Here is a 20,542-nt window from a genome sequence, read left to right on the forward strand (position 1 = left end):
GACCAAAATTGTAGGAAGAGTAGTGTTTTAATGGAATTTCACAGAAATTTTCTATTTTTAGTAACCATGGCAACATCGTTCATTGAAATCGAAAACCGATGGACTAACTTATGTATTTTAGTGTATTCTACTTGTGTGCAAAATTATATTGAAATCAGACCAAAACTGTAGGAGAAGTAGCGTTTTATAGAAATTTCACAGAAATTTCTATTTCTAGTAACCATGGCAACACTGTTCATCAAAATAAAAAACTGATGATTGCAGTTTAATACGTATCTTTGTGTAGTCTACTTGTGTGCCAAGTTATATTAAAATCAGACCAAAACTGTAGGAGGAGTAGCATTTTGAAAAATTGTTTACAGACGGACAGACACACAGCTAGACGGACGGACGACGGACACCTTACTATCGCATATTAAGCTCTTCTGGTCTCTGACCAGTAGAGCTAATAAGTTTTATTTCAAAACTTTAAAAAAAATGAATTCTCGGAGCACTGTTCCTTCATAATTTAATATGATAATTATATTGTCTATAAGTCGAGGCTAAGTTCGTGGACAGGTATCCACTTTATTGAAAATGGCACAAAGATCTCGGTTCTTTCTAATCTACTCAGCACTTTTATCAGTCCTTGGCTTTCTAGATCTCAGCAAGGCTCTGTTCTCCAGGCTCACTCACTGATGTATAGCTAGAGCAATCCTATTTTCCTAACTTTTTATACCGGCTTCTAACAGTTTTTCACTTGCTGGTTCTTTCACCTCCTTCTCCACATCGTCATGGCCGTCAAGGGATTTGGAACAACGGGACACAAAGAACGTTATGATGGCTGCCAGTAGTTGTAAGATTCCTGTGATGTAAAACACATTGTCCCAACTACCTGTCAAATCTTCAACCCAACCTGTAACAAAAAGTACAACTATACACATTTTGTATCGTCCAATTTTCTACTGAATGCTGGCAAGACTCAATGCTTCAAGTTGTGAGGACTAGTCATTTCAAATATGAACATAAACCTTTTTTTTTTTAAACATTTACTTACCTAAACAGGGTAATCCGAGAAGGCAAAATATGGCTATAAAGATAGTTACTACAGCAAAGGCCGATGGAAGATTTTTTAGTGAAACAGTTTCTAATAAAATGATGGACATCAATGCATAAAAAGAACCTGGGAATATTCCAATGATTACAGCATAAGCATAGTACAGAACTTTCTTTCGAACAAGGGGCACAACAAAAGCTGAAATGCCACTGACGCACATACACAATCCGTAGACATGGCTTGGTGAAAGAATCCTCAGATCGGTAAACCAACCCATGGCTACGCGTGCAAAAATTTCACACGCTCCTGTTAATGAAAATATAAAAACAGTGGTTGCTTTTCCGATATTTTCCGATTCCAGAAAGGATGGAAAAGTATAAAAATACGCCGAATAGCTTAAAGCGGACAAGCAGAATGCCATAGAGATCGACAGAAATGTTAGGTCCTTCATAATGTTACTGTCACATGCACAGAACTTTCGGCATAGTACTTCTTTGCATGAACCGTATTCGTTTTGCTTTTCTTTTGTCTTTATATCAACTGAAGAATCACTGCTGAATTCGTATGGTTGTCGTATAAAGGAAGCTGCCACGCAAACATTCGCCATTACACCACCCAGGACTAACATAGCACCACTAATTGCGTACTGGTCAATAAGTATGTGGTATATATGCGGGAAAAGAAATCCTCCCACACCACTTGCAGACAGGACAATGCCATTCGCAAGTGCGCGGTTGTGTTCGAAGTAATAGTTAATTAGAGTAGAGCAGGGGACGTAGGCTAAACCACAGCCAATTCCTGTAATGAAAATCAACTTCCAGATCATGTCTAAATCATATATATATAAAATAATTCATGTACTTTTCCAGGCAATGTATTTAATTAATTTTCCATAATTCAGTACAATGAACTATTGTTTATTTATAGATTAGTTAACAGAAATTCACTTCGATTTTGGAGAAGCTCGAAAGGCTTACCTACCAGTGATTAAACTGTAGGTTATATACCAATACATAACATCATGGGTGAAGGCACAACTAACGTAACCAATACAGAGGGCCACGCCCCCACAGAAACATACCAGACGGAAGGAATACCGTGTGGCCAGCAGAATGGCGAATGGACCTGTAATATAAAAAGAATACCAATAAGGAGTGAGGAGCTTTTTTACAGATCAATTTCACCCCTGCTTATTCATACTCATTATCAGAGCTCATATTGACACAATTTTGCTTATGAATGAGGGAATGTAAAATCGCTAATGTAATTGATCTTCAATCAAGGTCTAACAAGTTAGAGTGTAATAATAGTTTTGTGACTTAAGAGTTTTTGTGTGAAACATCCAAATATATATATGTTTATCAGAAGACCCTGTCGGAGTTATTGGAACTGTTTGGACAGCTCTAATTTGGTCAAATTTTTAATCATTAAAAACATCTTGTAATTTTTTTTTTAAATCATATTACTGTTAGATAGAAACAACTTTATTTAGCTGTAAGAGGTAAGAATGTGTTTACCCGTCAATGACTGTATAAAGCTTGCAGCACTTCCAATGAGTGCGGTACTTCCGGCTCCACTGTTTGTTACCGTTAGGATCTCGGAATATAGGACTCCAAAGGACTTAATAGAACCCAGTAACAGCATGTACATAAAGAAACACGCTACAAAATAAAATAATCATTTATAGAAAAAGGATGCAACACAAGGTTGTTAGAAGGTATTCGAGATATCGACGTTCGAGATATCGAAGTTCAACTGTATAGAGGTACACGAAGAAGCAGATTGTAACAGAATATTTGAAGACACAAACTGAAGAACAACGATTATAAATTGTAGACGCAAAATAAGTAACATCACAAAACCTTCACAAGTAGATCATATAGAAGGGACTATACGAAAATGCTTTTAGAATGAGTAATTGGCGCTTATAAAGATACAGGAAGGTGCTGTACATAACGTTGTTCGCACGTATAGTAAATTATATATAGGTGTTTGTACAGTACAAATTATATATAGTTGTTTATATACACAGTAAAAGACTGTAACATAACGGAAAGAAGAGGATTACACGATTTAGGACACATCCTGTGACATAAAACGCTGATATATACACGTACATATTGATGAAACACAGTTGTTGCAACCACTTTTGAAATAACGACCCCTATTGAAATAATTATTTCAATAGTGGTTGAGAGTGCATTTCAAAACCAACACATGTTGTAACCACTATTGAAATAACGTTCACTTTTGAAATAATTATATCAATTGTGGTTGAAAATGCATTTCACAACTGAACACAGATTGCAATCACTATGAAATAATGTTCACTTTTGAAACAATGATTTCAATAGAGGTTTTGAATGCTTTTCAAAGCTTAAACCAGGTTTCAACCACTATTGAAAAAATCTTGACGTTTGAAATCAAGATTTCAACAGTGATTGAAATAATGATTTCAATAGTGATTGAAATAATGATTTCAATAGTGATTGAAATAATTATTTTAATAGTTGCTGACAATGATTTCAAATGATTCACCAAAACTTCATTGCAAGCCTTATTGAAATAACCCCACTATTGAGAAAAATATAAGGATGATTTTTTTCATTGCGTTTTCCAACAGAATAAATTAATTTATTGAGTTTAAATTATGATGTGTAAATTTATTCTTCCTTTTTTTTTTCTAGAAATTAGCATTAATGCACGGACATCTCGGATTTAACTGACATACAATGTATGCAAATGTTATAAGCAAGCTTCCGCTGAAACTGGCCAACTCGGCGAAAACCAGCAATATCACTCAATATATGCAAGTTTTAAGTACTGTAATTTTGTTATATAAGGTTCATCTTTGCCATTGATTTGGAAAGGAAAGGATCATAAATACAGTATAGTGGTAAAAATTCGAATATCTACATTTAAAGGAAGAAGGAAGACTGATATGAATGTGTAAAAACTTTCTGACGAAGATATGGTTATTTTTAATAAAAAAGAATATAGAATGGAACTAAATTCTTGCTCATATTCATGGGCTTACCTACACTACAAATATGGATAGTAAATCCAACGTCTACTCGTCAAGACATTGAAAAAACAGAACTTCAAGGGAAGTTAGTATAAGCATTATTACAATAGTGGGTTTTATTTCACGTATGAAACCGCTGTTTAATAATATCCGCTATTGAAATAATCATTTCATAAGTGATCCTTATTTAAATAGTGGTTGCAGTAATACTACCGCTATCAAAATAGTATTTACTATTGACATAATTTTTTTAATAGTGGTCATTATTTCAGTAGTGGTGGGAACAATGCAAACACTATTGAAATAACGACCACTACTGTCATATTTTTTAAATAGTGGATATTATTCAATAGCGGTTTTATACGTGTAACCACTATTAAATAACACCTCCAGTTATATAATGCTTATACTTAGTTTTCCCAAAGGGTTGATTTTAAATTATTGACGAGTAGAAACGTTGGATTTACTATATATCCATATTTGAAATGTAGGCAAACCCATGGATATATGCGAGAATTTATTTCTATTCTATATCCTTTTGATTAAAAATAACCATATTTTCATCAGAAAGTGTGTACACATTGATATCAATAGATGTTTTCTCTTTACTGTAGATATTCTAATTTCTACAACTATCTGTATTTATAATCTTTTAATTTGCCCAATTAATATCAAAGATGAACTTTATACAACAAAATTACTTAAATTTACCAGATCAGTGAAATCACAGATATCCCATCTTCACTAGCCAAGGGTTTCTGATACGCTACTCTCCTCATAAACCCTTGGCATAAGGTGCTGACAAAAAGACGGGATTGTTTTCGTTACGTGATCACGATTCTTACCAGGTACGCATAGATTGCGTCATCGACAGAAATAAAAATTAATGTTTTTAAAGAATAATTAACAAGAGGGTATTGAGTTGTGTTAATTTGTTATTTAAACATGTTAAAATGCAAATTTACATATTCAGTATTGATTCTTAATCACATATTTTGCAGATATTGGATGACACCATATAGCTAATCAATAAATATATTTTTCAATCTGTACAAAAATTTATAAGAGATTCTGGCAGATTCAATTAATTATTACAGCCTTACACTAAAACTCTAGTTAGTTATATATTTATCAAGTAATGAATGTATGTTTAGAACAAACATGTTTGTATATCAATATTTTTTTTCTCTATATATAGACCTTGACAGTTGTATCCATTTATGGTGAGAACCTCGTAAGTTGTTAGAACTTGTGTTCAAACCATTTGTATATTATTTATACAATAAAAATATGTTCAAACCATAGAATGGCATGTTATCTTACGGATCGTTGTTTACTTGCGTTTTTCATTCCCGATATATATCCCGAACGCAAATATCGTCATTTACAAAAAACAATTGCTGATTGGTCAAACGATGTCGATGAACTCCAATCACAACTTGAGAAAAAAAATCCCAACTTTTTTTAACACCGTATGCCAAGGGCTTATGAGGAGAGTATCGTATCAGAAACCCTTGGCTAGCGAAGATGCAGATATCCGTGTATTATTAGAATTTCTAGACAGAAATTAAAGCATAAAATTATAAATCATATTTTAAACTCAAAAAATTAATTTATTATGTTATAGAAGACTTTTCAATAAGGCTTGTGGTTTTGATATTGAAATCATTGTCAGCAACTATTAAATTGTGTGAACGACAAGACATGATCCATACACACTTTTAATTTGCAACATCCATGTATTTCCTAATCGAGAACTGGTGACATATTTCCAACCCACCAGCATTATATAATATTTGATAAACTATAATCTGTTTTTTTGTGACACTATGCTCAAAAGTGTGCACGAAATATGTGTATTTTAATGACAAATTCACTGGGTATACTTAGAGATCTTTATATTTGATCTGCGAATTTTTCAAACAATTCTGTTGAATTATTAATTCTGGCAGTATATATATATATATATATATATATATATATATATATATATATATATATATATATATATATATATATATATATATATATATATATATATCGCAATGTATCGATTGCAATTTATTAGACATGAGAAATATTACTTTGCAACTTCGAAAATGAGGTAGAATTTGGGTGTATTTATGGACTTGCTTGATAAGTATACATGGCAGATACAGATTGGAGTGTCATGCTCGCTATTAAAAAAAAAACCAGGAGTACAATTAACAATGGAATTCGGGGGGGGGGGTCCATGCACCTTTGTATTTGCGACTTCAGAAAAGGAAAGGCGGCCCACCCCATGTCCTCTTCTAGAGTATATCTAAATATAATATCGTGTGTGACCATTCCTTATGAAATAACCCTTACTCCTTTTATGAAGATTTTCGACATTAATTTGCCTGTAATTCTTTCCCTTCTCACTGAAAGAAAGAACCCCAGCCCCCCCCCCCTTCCTTGTCCGAGATTAAGGTGAGTTACTGTTGTAAATAATATGATCGCTCTACCCCGCTCTAATTTTCTGGATCCGCCACAACGTTGTATAATTATGCATAACTAGGCCGGGGGAACACTTTAAAGAAAAAGAATTATGATGAAAACCAGAAACATGGAATAAGCAGGGAGAAAATAAACATGCACCTCAAAATCAGGTGGATGCAGTTATATATGGAGAGAGAGAGAGAGAGAGAGGCTGAAAAAGATTATAATTATTTGAATACAATATACAGAAACAATGTATAAAAGCGAAGAAAAGGAAGTTTTTCAAAGTACAATAAACAGGATGTGTATATGTTTATACACAAACATAAAAAAGGGAGATTGCTCATGCTGTGTAAAAGGTAAATACAAGGTTTTACCTCCGAGTATTACCCAGGCATATCCTCTGTCAATGTCCGGTCTAACACCCATAGTCTGCTAGATCAACCACAAAATAAATGCTACAACATTCTCATTGTCTTTGTTTATGTAATACCTCGTCTCTACACTAAATACGAATACGGAGCTTCTAACGACAGTTGATTAATCTTTATTCGATGTGTTTTTATTTCGTGTTCTTGAAATTCTATTACAAATTTGAATTCTCAAACATGTTTAAACATTTGAATAACGACCCCCTTCTCACTAATCCTTTAATTCCTATATATACTTAGTGAACAGTGAAGAGATAACGAAACATTACTATATTCATCAATTTTTTAGTTAATATATTATCAATGTAAGCATCCCCCCTTTTTAAAGAAATGTCGCAAGTACTTAACTTGTCTTTAAAAAAATCTTTCATGAAATTTGCATACATATTTCTTCAAAGCGAAGTTGCCCATATCTAGTATGCTTGTCTTTCCACATCAAGAAAAAAGGGATGTCGATGGTTCAGGAGATGGAAAGCCTAGTCAAGTTACCAGTATTAAACATAGGGGACACTGTGTAAATACGTTATGCACGGTTAGCGTATTCCTTAAGTAACGTCCTGGACTGAATATATTCACATACATGTTTATTTTCATTTGATGATGCGTGTTATCTTATGCCTTTGTCAAATTGAAATTGTTTCCTTCTCAAATACATGTATGAGTAACATTTTAGACTTCATTTCATCATATGGCTAGTCTACCCAGTCGCGGATTTAGGGAGAGGGACAAAACTTATGCTACTAAAATCATACTTTTGAAAAGTGAGTCTCTTTGTTATCATATAGCTTATCATAAGCACCCCGACCCACCCACCCGCCCCCTAAATTAAAAAAAAATAGATCGAGAACCTGGTGCACCTCTTCTTCCAGAGTTTCGTTAAAATCCGCTATAAATATTTCAAAATAACCTACAGACAGACATACAAACAAACAAAGGTAAATGCAATTTAAGGGCATTGTTATACAGAAAATATTAATTAAAGCAATTTCTTTACTTAATTAGAACTATGACTATATTTATAAACGAAGAAGACACTTACTGTACTTACAGAAGAGACCTTACCTCTTTATAGTTGATTCTTTTTTTGTCTAATGAAATTTAAATGATAAATCGTGTTTTTAAATATTCATCGAAGTATTCGGTGACCTTATAACCCCGGGACACACGAGGACAAAAGTGTGATACAAGACAGGTAATATAAGTAAATTATATACACAAAGTACATTTGCATGTTGGGTAACTGGGGTCACTTATGCATCCATGTTACACAATCTCCCCCTTATACAAGATCTTCATAGATACACGTTTCTGTGATTACAAACACTTTAAAACAACACTGTGGTTTTTAGATTTATTTTACGTCATTTATTCAAGGGTTTGTTTTAAAAATATTGTACCCCTTACAGTCTTGTACGGTTTATGTTTATTTTCCTCCCGGGGCAATACTTCGAGTGTTTGGGTTTTCTCACAACGAAAAGATTACGTATTTCTAATGTTGTGTATTTTAGAATATTTCCAAGACAGAATATGCATGTTTATAGATATAGTATATGCACTGACCATTTCCAATCCCTATAACTCGTATTCTTGATAAAATACCTTAACACCTCTGCAAGATGTCCTATATCAAATGCCCTGATTGGGCATGTAGTTGAAAGTATTTGCTGAATTTTATATACCATTTCTTCCGATTCAGAAGAATTCACTTGGTTGAAATAAATCCGAGTCCCTCCCTGGTTCTTAATTTCTGGGTGTAATTGTCCATAATTATATAGTACGATTCTGTTGTTAATGAATATCATAAAAAATAAACGTACTACAGTTTCAGAAAAGGGAGTTTCAAGTGTGTAAAATCTGGTTCATTTCAAATATCATAGCAATATGTGTAGCAATGAATAGGTATATAGAGTATATAAAATGTTTCATCTTCAAATTAATTCATAATTTCTTTGCTAGGCCTGCGCAATCGTTGCTTGGCCGTAGGAACTGGGGGGGGGGGGTGCCTTACCCCACCCAATAATTTGATATACTAGTATTTATAGTATACTATCGAAAACAAAGAGCTCTACCTTATGGATATGCCCTCCTTTTTTTATTGCTTGTCAAGGAATTTTTCCTTGGTATTGCCCACTAAAACTAAAAATGTTTGTTGTGTCTCCCTCTCCTTCCCCAACTGAAATTGCTTACTATACGGGCCTGCGTTGGCATAAAATATTGCATTGCGATACGTTTTTTTTCAGTACTGATCGATATACTGGCAAAATGGTCAGAAGTGATCGAGTTAAGTGCTTCGAAAATCCTACTACAAAATGTAAAATTTAAAATGTCGGAAACGTTTGTGATCGTGCAAAATAGTAAGGCAAAAGCTGATGTATGGGAGCATCTCAACTTCATGAAAGATATACCAGTAGGTGGAATGCTGCACTCACGTCTATTGTGTAAAGTTTTGTTAAATGATTCATTTTCATGTTTATATTTTCAATTAAAACCGTAGCTAAATCAACATAACCATTTTAATATTTATTGAAAATATAAGAATACATATCCCAGTATGAAATTTGGAGGCCAATACCCAATCCTACATCTTCCCATACATTATAAGATTAAAATTTCACCCAGTTTTACACTCAGTCTGGGCTCCGACCTTATTTTTTAAATGGCTGATAAAATACATGATTGAAAATAAAAAGAAATTAATCCTGCCTGAATATCAATGTATTTAAACTTATAAATTTGATTTTATCTAGAGGCTTTTGGGACGTGTTCTCTTTTGGCCAATTACTAGTATTAGGGTGGGACAAACAGTATCTTTTACTCAATGTTGTGGATGGGGATTCCATTTTTATGCCCCCGTAATCGAAGATTCGGGGGTCTATAGTTTTTGCCCTGTCCGTCCGTCCGTCTATATGTTTGTTTGACTGTTTGTCCGCAAGAACTTTAATATTGTCCATAACTTTTGATTGGTTGGAGCTATAGTTTTCATATTTCACATATACATTCCTTGTGACAAGACCTTCCTTTGAGTACCAACATATTTTACCTTTTGACCTTGGAGTTTGACCCACTTTTGTAAAAACCCAACTTTTACCCAACTTTAACCTTGGCCATAACTTTTGAACAGTTGGTGCTAGTGCTTTCATATTTCACATGTGTATTCATTGTGAAAAGACCTTTTCATGGGTTTAAATATTTTTTATCTTTTGACCTTGACCTTAGAGTTTGGCCCACTTTTTAAAAACTTGAACCTTGGCCATAACTTATGAACAATTAGTACAAGGGCCTTCAAATTCAACAGGTATATTCCTTGTGACAAAACCTTCCTTTGGATACCAACGATTTTGACCTTTTGACCTTGACCTACTTTTGAAAAACTTTAACCTTCACTTAACTTTTGAACAGTTGGTGCTAGGGCTTTTATATTTTGCCTTTGTATTTCTTATTACAAGGTATTCCCCTGCGTACCATTAATTTTGACCCTTTGACCTTGGGAGTTTGACTTACTTTTAGAAAACATTAACTTTGATCATAACTTTTGAATGGTTGGTGCATGGGCTTTCATATTTACCAGGTATATCCATTGACACAAGTCCTTTCTTTGGGTAACATTATTTTTGATCTCTTGACCTTGATCTTGGAGTTTGAGTTGCATTTGAGAAACTTTAACCTTCGCCATAACCTACCATACAGGGGCATCAGTGTTTCACAAACACATCTTGTTTCGTCTAGTTTCAAGTTTTCCTCTTTAAATCCTTAACCAAGAAAATCAGTTTAAATAAGTGAGCAAATCAAACAATATATAAGTACCTAATTATGGAAACTACCTAATATTAATTTGTAAATAATATTGTATTTTATGATGAAATGGGAAACAGTTTCATACGTGAATAGTAATCATAACCGAGAAATGAACCCTCAAACTCCAGGTTCCTCCTTTTTTCAACAATTTTGACCTGACCTTTAGTGCAAAACGGTCTCCTGATCGGTTATATAAATTTATTTATACATGTATACTAATTTTTTTTTCAATCCAGAAACCCTCCTTGAAGACTGAAATGAACTGTATAACCCCCCTCACCCCCAAAATATGAATCTCACCAAGTCTCAATAATCTCTATATTTCAGCTATATTCATATCAAGACTCAGATACATAGTATTGGGGGTGGGCCGGGGCTGCCCCCCCCCCTTTTTTTTCAAAACAAACTTTTAATATTGAAAATCTTCACTGAAAGGCCGGTTGCCCTCCCCCACTTTTTGTTGCAGCATAGTCAAATTACCCCCAATGGAATGTATTAATGCAGTTTGCTTGTGAAAGAAAGTTAGAACCTAACGATCACCATACCCCCCCCCCCCTCCCCACGAAATGGAATTTTCAACAATTAACCCCCCCTTTTTTTTTTTGCTTGTTTAAGATATTTATCAGATAAGTTGTCTAATATATTTTCTGGCTGCCCCCCCCCCCTCCTTTCACGTTCAAAAACGATACTAACGATATGTCTAAGACTAGCATTGATTTTTTCATGAAAATACAAGTATTCTTAGAAGTCTTATGTATTTTGCTACCACCCCCCATTCTTAATTTGTGTTTCAATAATATTACTTCTTTCTTATTCTTAACTCCACTTTGCAACGTACATGCAGTGTATTTCAATATCCAAAATGTATTGGTATATAAATGTTTATGTTTATGTATTTTCTTTATTGAAAGTTTTAAAAACTAAAATTTTAAAGATCAAGTTATGCTGACCCTCCGATTATATCCCTAGTGAAATATCATATCAAATCAAGAGGTTCCACGTGACACTAACACTAGTACTGAGTAGATTTTTCACCAACTCGTCGGAAGGTTAAAATGTGGTCATTCGAGTTTTTGCAATAATAATATTCATGAAATCTTTATTGACCATTAAAAATATCGTATATTGCATATCTTGATGCATATGGACATGGGTATGTGAATATGATATTTTTTTCACACACATTCTTACATCAACAATATCTTAAACTCAAATACTCAGTAAAAATATGCAAAATTACGAATCAGACTATGTTTACCCCCCCCCCCCCCCAATTACCCCCAAAATCAAGCATGTTCATTTTTTTTATGTCTTGTTGAAATGGAATAGACCTGGTGGTTCTTTCAATTAGCTCAACACACTTAAGATGTATGGAAGATGAAAGTAACTTATGGAGGGTATTGACCGGTGAATTCCCTTTGCGTATAAATGTAGCCCGCATCCATTTTTCTTTATCAAGAATCAGCATTTTTCTCCTCTGTCATAAGATAATGAACAGATTCTTTCCTAACAGTAAACGAACTAGGCAGTGACCATCAATAATGTGCGTTAAAGGAAATTTACACCACCACTGACCAAAGTCCGATGCCAGGATCCCGGAACTGAATAATTTTTTTTTAAATGAATGTATTTGATATAATTATATAATTATCAAGAGATATATACGACAATACAAATGCTAGCCTTTTTAATTTCAATTCAGTGTCGTTGTATTCCAGGAATAAGCTGTGCCAATTTCTGCCGTTTTTCCCCATTGATTAATAAAGATTCATTTTTCTACTGAGAGATCCAGATGATGATGCAGAAATACTTAACTTTATTGTTTGAAACATATGATACATGTTACGCTAAAAAAAATTGATAAAAGCATTTGAATGTTCAATGTGTTGTGATTTATAAGACTGTTTTCATAAATTTATAACGAATACGAGGGGTGATCAAAAAGTTAACGAACTATCTCTATATTTACAAAACCACGATTCAGATCAGAATGAAATTTGGCACACATATAGTCATACATATGCTCAATAAATGGCGGGTGTCATGTAATGTTTTGCTCCATGTTTGTGACGTCACAATGTGAAAATGACGTCAATATGTAGGTGACTTGTGACAAAAAATGGTTGACTTCGTAATAATTTGTACAACGTTAATGAAGACAAAAGACTTGCCAGAAATTTAATCAATAACTGGATTGGTTGTTTAAGTGAAGAAAGGGAGATGATTAAAAATGAAGTTTGTTCTGTTGCCCAGTGAAAGCAAGCGGGTATAAAGATGAGTCTCTAGTTGAGCAATTTGTTAAGAAAGATCGCCAAATTACAGGTAGAAAAATAGTTGAATATCTTAACAATAATATAATTATTGAATCCCTAAAATATCGTTTACTTTAGACTTTAAACATATCAGATATGATAAAAAGAAGGCGCAAATACTTTATCCACATTGGATAAACGACGCTCCCAAGACAGAGGACTCGGGTTGTGATGGTCACCATGCTCATTCTGGGGAAGGATATCCTTATCCATCCTTCCTATTGCCGAGATTTGGTCAATTTTGACAAATAGACTGTTCTTGTTATAAAAAATAACTTGCATGGTAAGAAATATAAGACTCGGAAACATCTTTCAGCTTTTGTGAACAGAATGCTACGGAGCATGTCACGTGACCGCCTGGATCACGCGATTCGCGCATGGGCAGAACGGTGGTAGATGTGCAATTCGGAAAGGACTAGTTACTTAAAAAAATAATGAACACTGAAACCTAATTTTGTTTCTTTTATGAAAGTTATTCAATTAGTTCTCGAATTTTTTGATCATCCTTCGTATAGCCATTACCCAACCCTGAACAAATCTCAACGCAAAGTTCTGCAATAAATAAAACAAGAAGATAACGAAGAGTAATCATGTTCAGAAGTCCAAGAAACAATATAAATTGTGGGCAGAGAAAACACGGAGCTTTGAAAACATCAGATGTGGGATCAAGTGCCATGGAGGAGTAAGCATCCCGTCGACCGGTCACCGCCGCCGTATGCTCTTTACACGGTGATCAGCATGAAAAATGATGTCCTAACAATTTTGTATGAAGAGTCGGTCAATATTCGATCTAACGGCATATTGTATCTGCAAGCAGGGTCATTGTATCGACCATAAAATTTGGAGAATGTTGACTTTAAACGAGATACCCTTGATTCATCAACTTTATCAGTAGCCTGCCTTGTTTTAGAAATAGTTTGTATGAAGAACATGCTCTTGTGTATCGAATCAACTCCATATGGAGGTGATAATGGTTTATTGCTACACAAATGAGGGAAATGACGATAGAAAAGCTTATCATAAAGTTTAGTTGTTGGTTTGACATCAGTGTCTTTCCCTGGAAAATTATCCCAATATGAAGCAGATGTTTCAAGTTCAATCGGTTATAATTTAATTTTGGTTGTAACGCGTCATTTGATTAGATAAAAAAAAAATTAGAATATATCGTATAACCTGGGTTGCCTACGTCACAATGACTTACGCCTAAAACGTATCCATCTTCTTGACGTTACATTTAAAATACGTACAAATTGAAGGCATTTTTGAAGGAGAAATTGTCTTATTTTTTTTTTAACACTTAATGATGGAAAATTAAATTATAAGGAATGGATTTAATAGCTACCCAAGTTACACTGGTATAACCTGGGTTGGAAGTTTACGCTTTTTTTATAAACATATAAATAAATAGTTCTAAATGTATGATATTTCATTTTTTTTAAATGTAAATTTAAAAAAAATCAATGGACCACTATATTCAGATGTATCAAACTTGTACCCATCTTACACACCCATTTCCTGGTACTCAAATCCCCCCCCCAACCCCACCCCATGGCTGAACCCTAAGAATCATCTGGTGACTCTTAGAACGTGGTTCCTGACAATCCTTTATTATATTGATGCTGATCTTTGATAATTTCCAGGTGTTTTTTCAGTGATGCAAAAGCTCACATGACTTTTGATATGCAGGCAAGTAGCTCTACCCTCTGAGTAAGCGTTGTACGGTGGTCTTGCTTGACAGGTAGATGAATTCTTGCACTACTTCTATATTTCAGTGCCCATCCATTGTATATTGAAACGGGCAGATACTGTAAACCCCCTATTCCTAGAGAAAAACGTTTATGCTATTCATGTAAATTATTTATTGAAGATGAAAAACATTTTGTTCTATACTGTTCAAAGTATGACCAATTTAGATGCAATTATACTGATATATTTAATGTAAACGCATATACTAGTGATAATCCCATTAGAAAAATTGTCAATCCTACAAATATTACAACTGCTAGAAGGATCTGTTGTTTTTTGAAAAAGTGCTTTGACACCAGAAAAGAAAGTCAGCAATGAATACTTAGAAATATGTGAATATACTCTACATTATTTTGTTCAACTCACATTTGTCATTTTGTATATGTATGTATTATTCTTGTTAATTCGTTTTATGTCATGACTGTATGCCGACATGGTAATTGTCAATAAAGTGAATTGAATTGAATAATATTTCTATGTTGTTCAGTTCTTAAATATTTTTGTTGCTCTGGTATAGATCCTCATGAACTGGTCTTTCTTGTATGGTTTCTCAAAAACTCCAAAGATATAATCACAACTTTTTCTTTCTTCCAAAAGTCAGTAACATACAAAGAAGTATGACTTTTCTACACTTTATTCACTCCTCGCGATAAATTAAAAATTAAGCTTTTTGATGCCAATTACAACTGCTTCTTCAATAAAAATGGAACTCGGAATTTTTATGCCCCCGGATCGAAAGATGGAGTATATTGTTTTTGTCCTGTCTGTCTGTCTATTGTCAACTTTAACCTAGTCCATAACTATTGCGCTGTCAAGGGTAAGGCTTTAATATTTGACATGACTACTCATTATGACAAGACCTTTCCATTGCTACAGAAATTTTTGATCATGTGACCTCAACTGTGACCTTTGACCTACATTTGAAAAACTTTAACATTGGCCATAACTATTGCACTGAAGTCTACGTCCCACTCCAGAATTGTGTTACCATCGGGGGCATAGTGTTTCACAAACACATCTTGTTTCAAATCTTGTGATTGGACATCTACAAAATTACTTTGTTAAAATCACTCTGATTCTACACACAAGTATTCTGAGGTTGATATAAAAGGATGCTGGATTTCCTCATTGGCATCTATGTAGTCTTTGGAGACCAGGTCTTCCAGCATCTGTTGGAATTTCCGATGGAAACTTATTGCGCTCCTTTATTAGCCGACCCGTTGCTATATTCCTATGAAGAATTTATTTGAAAAAAAAACTTGACATGAGAAGAAGAAAACACTTACTGTGGCCTTCAACTCGACATTCAGATATACTGAGGACGTTTTCTTTTTCTTTTTAAAATTAACAATACATGTAGTTTATTCCTTTCATATGTTGACTTAATATTTCCCAGTAAACTCAAAATAAAAGACACCACAGAGTCTGTCACATCTGTTTCGTATCTGGATGTTTTACTGACTATAGACGCTAAGAGCCATCTCACATCTAAACTGTATGACAAACGAGTTGACCAGCTTTTCCATCGTCAATTTTACTAACTGTGTAGTAATATTCCACTTAACCTGCATATGTGTTTATGTTTCCCAACTTATTCGATACTCATGCTCCGAGTACGATCAATTTTTAAGACAATACAGGCTTCTGACAAATGTTAGCAAAAACCTATCATTGGGTCGTATTTTCACTGACATATTTCATATCAATAATGTATTATTGTTAGGCCTTTATTTTTATACTAAATCTAAATACGGTTTATTCTGTCTAATCAATACATAGGGCTCACAGCTGGTGTGACGGGTCGACAGGGGATGCTTACTCCTCCTAAGCACCTGATCCCTCCTCTGGAATTTCCAAGGTCCGTGTTTTATTCCCTGTACATAGATTTGTATTGCTTGTAGTTTTTTGAGATTGATTTCTGTTTATCTTCACCTATATCATTGTCCCAGTCTGGCTCCCCTTTGCATCTAGGTTGTGTGTCTTGCTCTGTACACCTTAATGACGACATGACGCAAGTGTCATGTGGTCTGCAAAGCCCAGTTCTTCTTATTTATTTGTCAGGGTCCAACTGTCTACTGATACCCTTTTTTGTGGTTGTGGTGATTTTCTTCATTACACAGTCTAGCGTGAAAGGGAATTGCGAGAGCAAACAGCCCTGTAAATCATGGAATTCTTCTGAAGAATGCGTAACAGACAACCTGGTCAGAGAAATCCACCTGCAACATCCTTATGATAGCAAACAATTCTTTTCAGGTATGTAATGGTAGTTCAGGATCTTCCATAGAGCTGGTCACTTAATGCTATCGGACGCCTAATGAATTCGTTAAATTAGACATATACTGAAGAGTTTGTTGTCTGCTCGTAGATTTGTCTGGGGGTAAATATCTGATCAGAATATAAATCCTTAACATGGGATCTTCTTTTGCTGAGATTCTGTCCAATATAACTTTTCTAGGAACTCTGTTGATGACAGATGACATAACGCCCATTAGTTGTCGCAGTTGTCGGTAGATTTACAATGAGTTCAGTCTTCCAGCATGATGGCAACTTTTTTTAAGTCCACATCTTTCCAAATATCACTGTCAGTACTTTTGGTATATGTTAGGGGTTCCTTTGTCTTCGGTATCTCTGCGTAATCTGAATCCACTCCAGACTTTTTCATTTCTAAGCCTAATGGCTGCTATTTAGACTCAATCCTGTGTTGGTGGTGCATAACCATATTGATTGATAATATTTTCTGCTGGTGTTCTGTTTGCCTCAGACTATGGATCACTTATGTGTTCCTGCCTGCATTTCAACATATTCAATCTTTAGAACGTTGGTTCCCAGAATTCTCTTTGTCTGGAAGTTCAGATGTTTGGAATTTTACTGTCAGTGTCATTGTTAGTTGGTATAAGGTCCTCATATCTTGTATCACAAACGTCCTTTCTATCTTTCAGCTTTCCCTGTTAGTTCTCATGACCGTGCACATTTCTCTACTTCTTTGTGTACTCTGTCTATATTCTTCCTTCAGCCTCTCTTTCATTTTGATCTTTGATTTTCTTCATAAAATTTTAAACCTTTTTCATTCGTTCATGTATGTGACAATGAGCACACGGTGGGTGTGACCGGTCGACATGGAATGCTTGCTCCTCCATGGCACCTGATCCCACCTCTGATAGTTTTAGAGGCCCGTGTTTGCTCTGCTCCCGATTTGTATTCTTTCATTGGACTTTTGAGCTTGATTACGGTTCGTTATCTCCATATTCCTTTCATCTATCTTCTTCAAGCATTATCTAAAATCCAATATTTTTTTCCTCTTACTTTCTTAATCATTGCATCCACATTAATGATAGGTTCAGAATAGAACAAAAGAATAGTATACACGGAAGCAGACTTTTCCCTTTTAGCATAACTCTTGGATGCAGTTTTATCCACACTTGACTTTATCGAGTAGTGAGAATATGATTACTGTAAACCAATTCGCGTGCGAGAAATATTTGCGAGTTTCGCGATCTACTTTAATTCGCGAATGTTAATCGCCGCGAACCATTTATGTAGAGAATAATTCCTCAGTCGCGAAAATTAATCGTCGCGGATTGATTTCAAATTGACGAATCGCGAATAAAAGATGACGCGATAAATAGTTGATTTACAGTATTCAAGTGAGTAGAAAATTAGTTTCTTAAACCACCTACGTCACTTTACCTGTGTGTGTGTGTGTGTTTCATATAAGGCATCGAGACTAATTTCTTCCTGTTGCAATTATCTAATAGTAGACAGACTCTCTCTCTCTCTCTCTCTCTAAGCTACAGTGCTAAAAGCTACTCTTTAGATTAGCTTTAGACTCCTAAGGATGATATGACCTTCCAGCACAAAACAAAGTGAATTCCATATGCATATACCTCATCAATTATCAAATTTTGTCTGAGATCCTTGTCCCACATGTTACCAGGTCAACAAAACTAGCGCTGTCTCGTGTGTGTCTTAAGACAGTCGCTTTATACGTTGTGGTATTACAGATTACAGACCCGTTGGAAGCAATTAAGGTTGGGGGCACTATACTGACAAAAGAGGGGGGACTCAACCGTAATTATAAACGGGGTACATCCATAAAGTACATTTGTTTTCTGCAGTATACTACAGATCGGCCAAAATTAGGGAGGGGCACGACCCAAATTATTGCACAACCCCTCCCACGACTATATGATAGGAAAAATACACTTGATGAATGTATAATAGGACTTTTTTCAGAATATGGTATTTTTTGTAGGCAAAGAAATTTATGGCTTTTTAAAGTTCCATGCATTCTCCTCCTCATCACTACCGCTTTAAAAAAGTTATGTATACAATATATAGGTAAATCACGCGTTCATCTGACGTTTCCCTAGTATTCTCGTCGGTGTGAAATGAAGAAACCAAAACCAAATTGAATAAAGCTAGTATATGGTCATTAATTGTTGAAGAAGGTTAAAAACAGGGTTGTTTTGATAGTTTCGGTTTGATTACAGAGATGACCCGTCAGTGTACTCTGTTATGTCACAGCCCCCCCCCCCCCCCCCCAATCATCGTATCATTCTAGAAGTTAATTTAAGTGCAACGTCGTCAACTTATCAGAGAGATTTTTGAGGATTTTTTTGCTACAAATATTAGTTTAAGTTATTATTTCGTTGCTCAGACAGTAGGCAAAAAACGATTTTGAAATTCATTAATTCACAAATTAAGAGATTCACAAGACAAAACGAAAGCACATGGACAACAGGGTTATCAATATATATACTAATTGTCAAGGAAGTACACACACGCGTACAACCAATTTCAAATTAATAAATTTGACGCCAAACCACTTTAAACATCACAAAATTATTTGATTAATTAAGAGAATAATTACCTGCAAGAATTACCCAGGCATACCCACGGTCCACATCTACTTTCGTCATGTTGAAATCGGGACGATCAGCTGTTATCACCTCGATATGCACACTGCATGCATACTTGTATTCCAGTGTAGTTATGCTAAAAACCACTTCATTCTAGTGTACACAGACCTGAATAATTTGTACACTTACTTTATAATCAGAACGGTCGTCAAATGGGGTTACTGAGCATTTGGTGATTCAGACAGAATTATGTGTCACAGTCATAACGTCTTAACTAATAATAATCCGAATCTGAAAGTACAATTAGTTGAGAGTCTGGACTGGACCATGAAGATTTATGAAAAACATCTTAAAATTATTTTATTCTATTGTCCTAATGTATAACTCTGTGTGTATACATTGTTATTTCCATTCCTAAAATAGCTTACTGGAATTTTAAATCCCTTAATAACTTAAAAACATATATATGCATACGCTCTGTAATTCAAATTCGAATTTTAAAAATTGTGTGTCGGGAGGGAGGAGGACTAGCTAGTTGTAAATTGCGCACATTACTAAAAGGCCCTTAAAAAAGAAACAGATTTCTACTCAAGTATAAATATGTAATAGTTAATATTAGATTGTGGCTAAATTATTATTATTGATTTAAAAAGTCTAATTAGTAATGTTGCAATTGTTTAGTTTGAAATAAAAGAAATTTAATTTTTATAAATATGTCCATCAAATGGACTTTTTTTTAATAACAAGGTCAAAAGACTAAAGCACCAACACGAAATTAGCCCGATCTCTTCAATCAGCCTGATCCTAACTAGAACTACTGGCGCCAAGCCTGGTAAACCGTCATACCAAGTTGACTTTAATTAGAATATCGGTCACTC

At 34.5% G+C, this 20,542-nt stretch overlaps 1 protein-coding gene across 3 annotated transcripts; it reads right to left on the reverse strand.

Moving 5' to 3' along the window:
- Positions 1-491: 491 nt before the first annotated feature.
- Positions 492-19,753, reverse strand: LOC133197698 (monocarboxylate transporter 12-like). Of its 3 annotated transcripts, none has more exons than XM_061333854.1 (6): positions 19,676-19,753; positions 6,899-6,956; positions 2,554-2,697; positions 2,018-2,161; positions 1,541-1,834; positions 492-895 (listed from the first exon to the last, which is right to left on the reverse strand). In XM_061333854.1, the coding sequence occupies exons 2-6, from the start codon at positions 6,948-6,950 to the stop codon at positions 705-707; spliced, it is 825 nt and encodes a 274-aa protein (XP_061189838.1). In that variant the 5' UTR covers positions 6,951-6,956; positions 19,676-19,753; the 3' UTR covers positions 492-704. The 3 variants fall into 3 exon arrangements, with proteins under 3 accessions (XP_061189838.1, XP_061189835.1, XP_061189836.1); XM_061333851.1 differs by having other exon boundaries at positions 1,037-1,834; XM_061333852.1 differs by lacking the exon at positions 6,899-6,956 and having other exon boundaries at positions 1,037-1,834; positions 19,676-19,747.
- Between the last annotated feature and the right edge of the window lie 789 nt (positions 19,754-20,542).

This window comes from Saccostrea echinata, unplaced genomic scaffold (assembly GCF_033153115.1).
Source record: "Saccostrea echinata isolate AGI-Se365-2 ecotype Australia unplaced genomic scaffold, CSIRO_AGI_Sech_v1 ptg000030l, whole genome shotgun sequence".
Taxonomy (NCBI): domain Eukaryota; kingdom Metazoa; phylum Mollusca; class Bivalvia; order Ostreida; family Ostreidae; genus Saccostrea; species Saccostrea echinata.

What these genes read in the sequence shown, in the direction of transcription:
- LOC133197698 (XM_061333851.1), bottom strand. Translation starts at nt 6,950, where the DNA reads ATGGGTGTTAGACCGGACATTGACAGAGGATATGCCTGGGTAATACTC. An exon ending in TGCCTGGGTAATACTCGGAG is followed by an intron (nt 2,698 to 6,898) that starts GTAAAACCTTGT and finishes TTTATTTTGTAG; the next exon opens with CGTGTTTCTTTATGTACATG. An exon ending in AACCTACAGTTTAATCACTG is followed by an intron (nt 1,835 to 2,017) that starts GTAGGTAAGCCT and finishes TTTTCATTACAG; the next exon opens with GAATTGGCTGTGGTTTAGCC.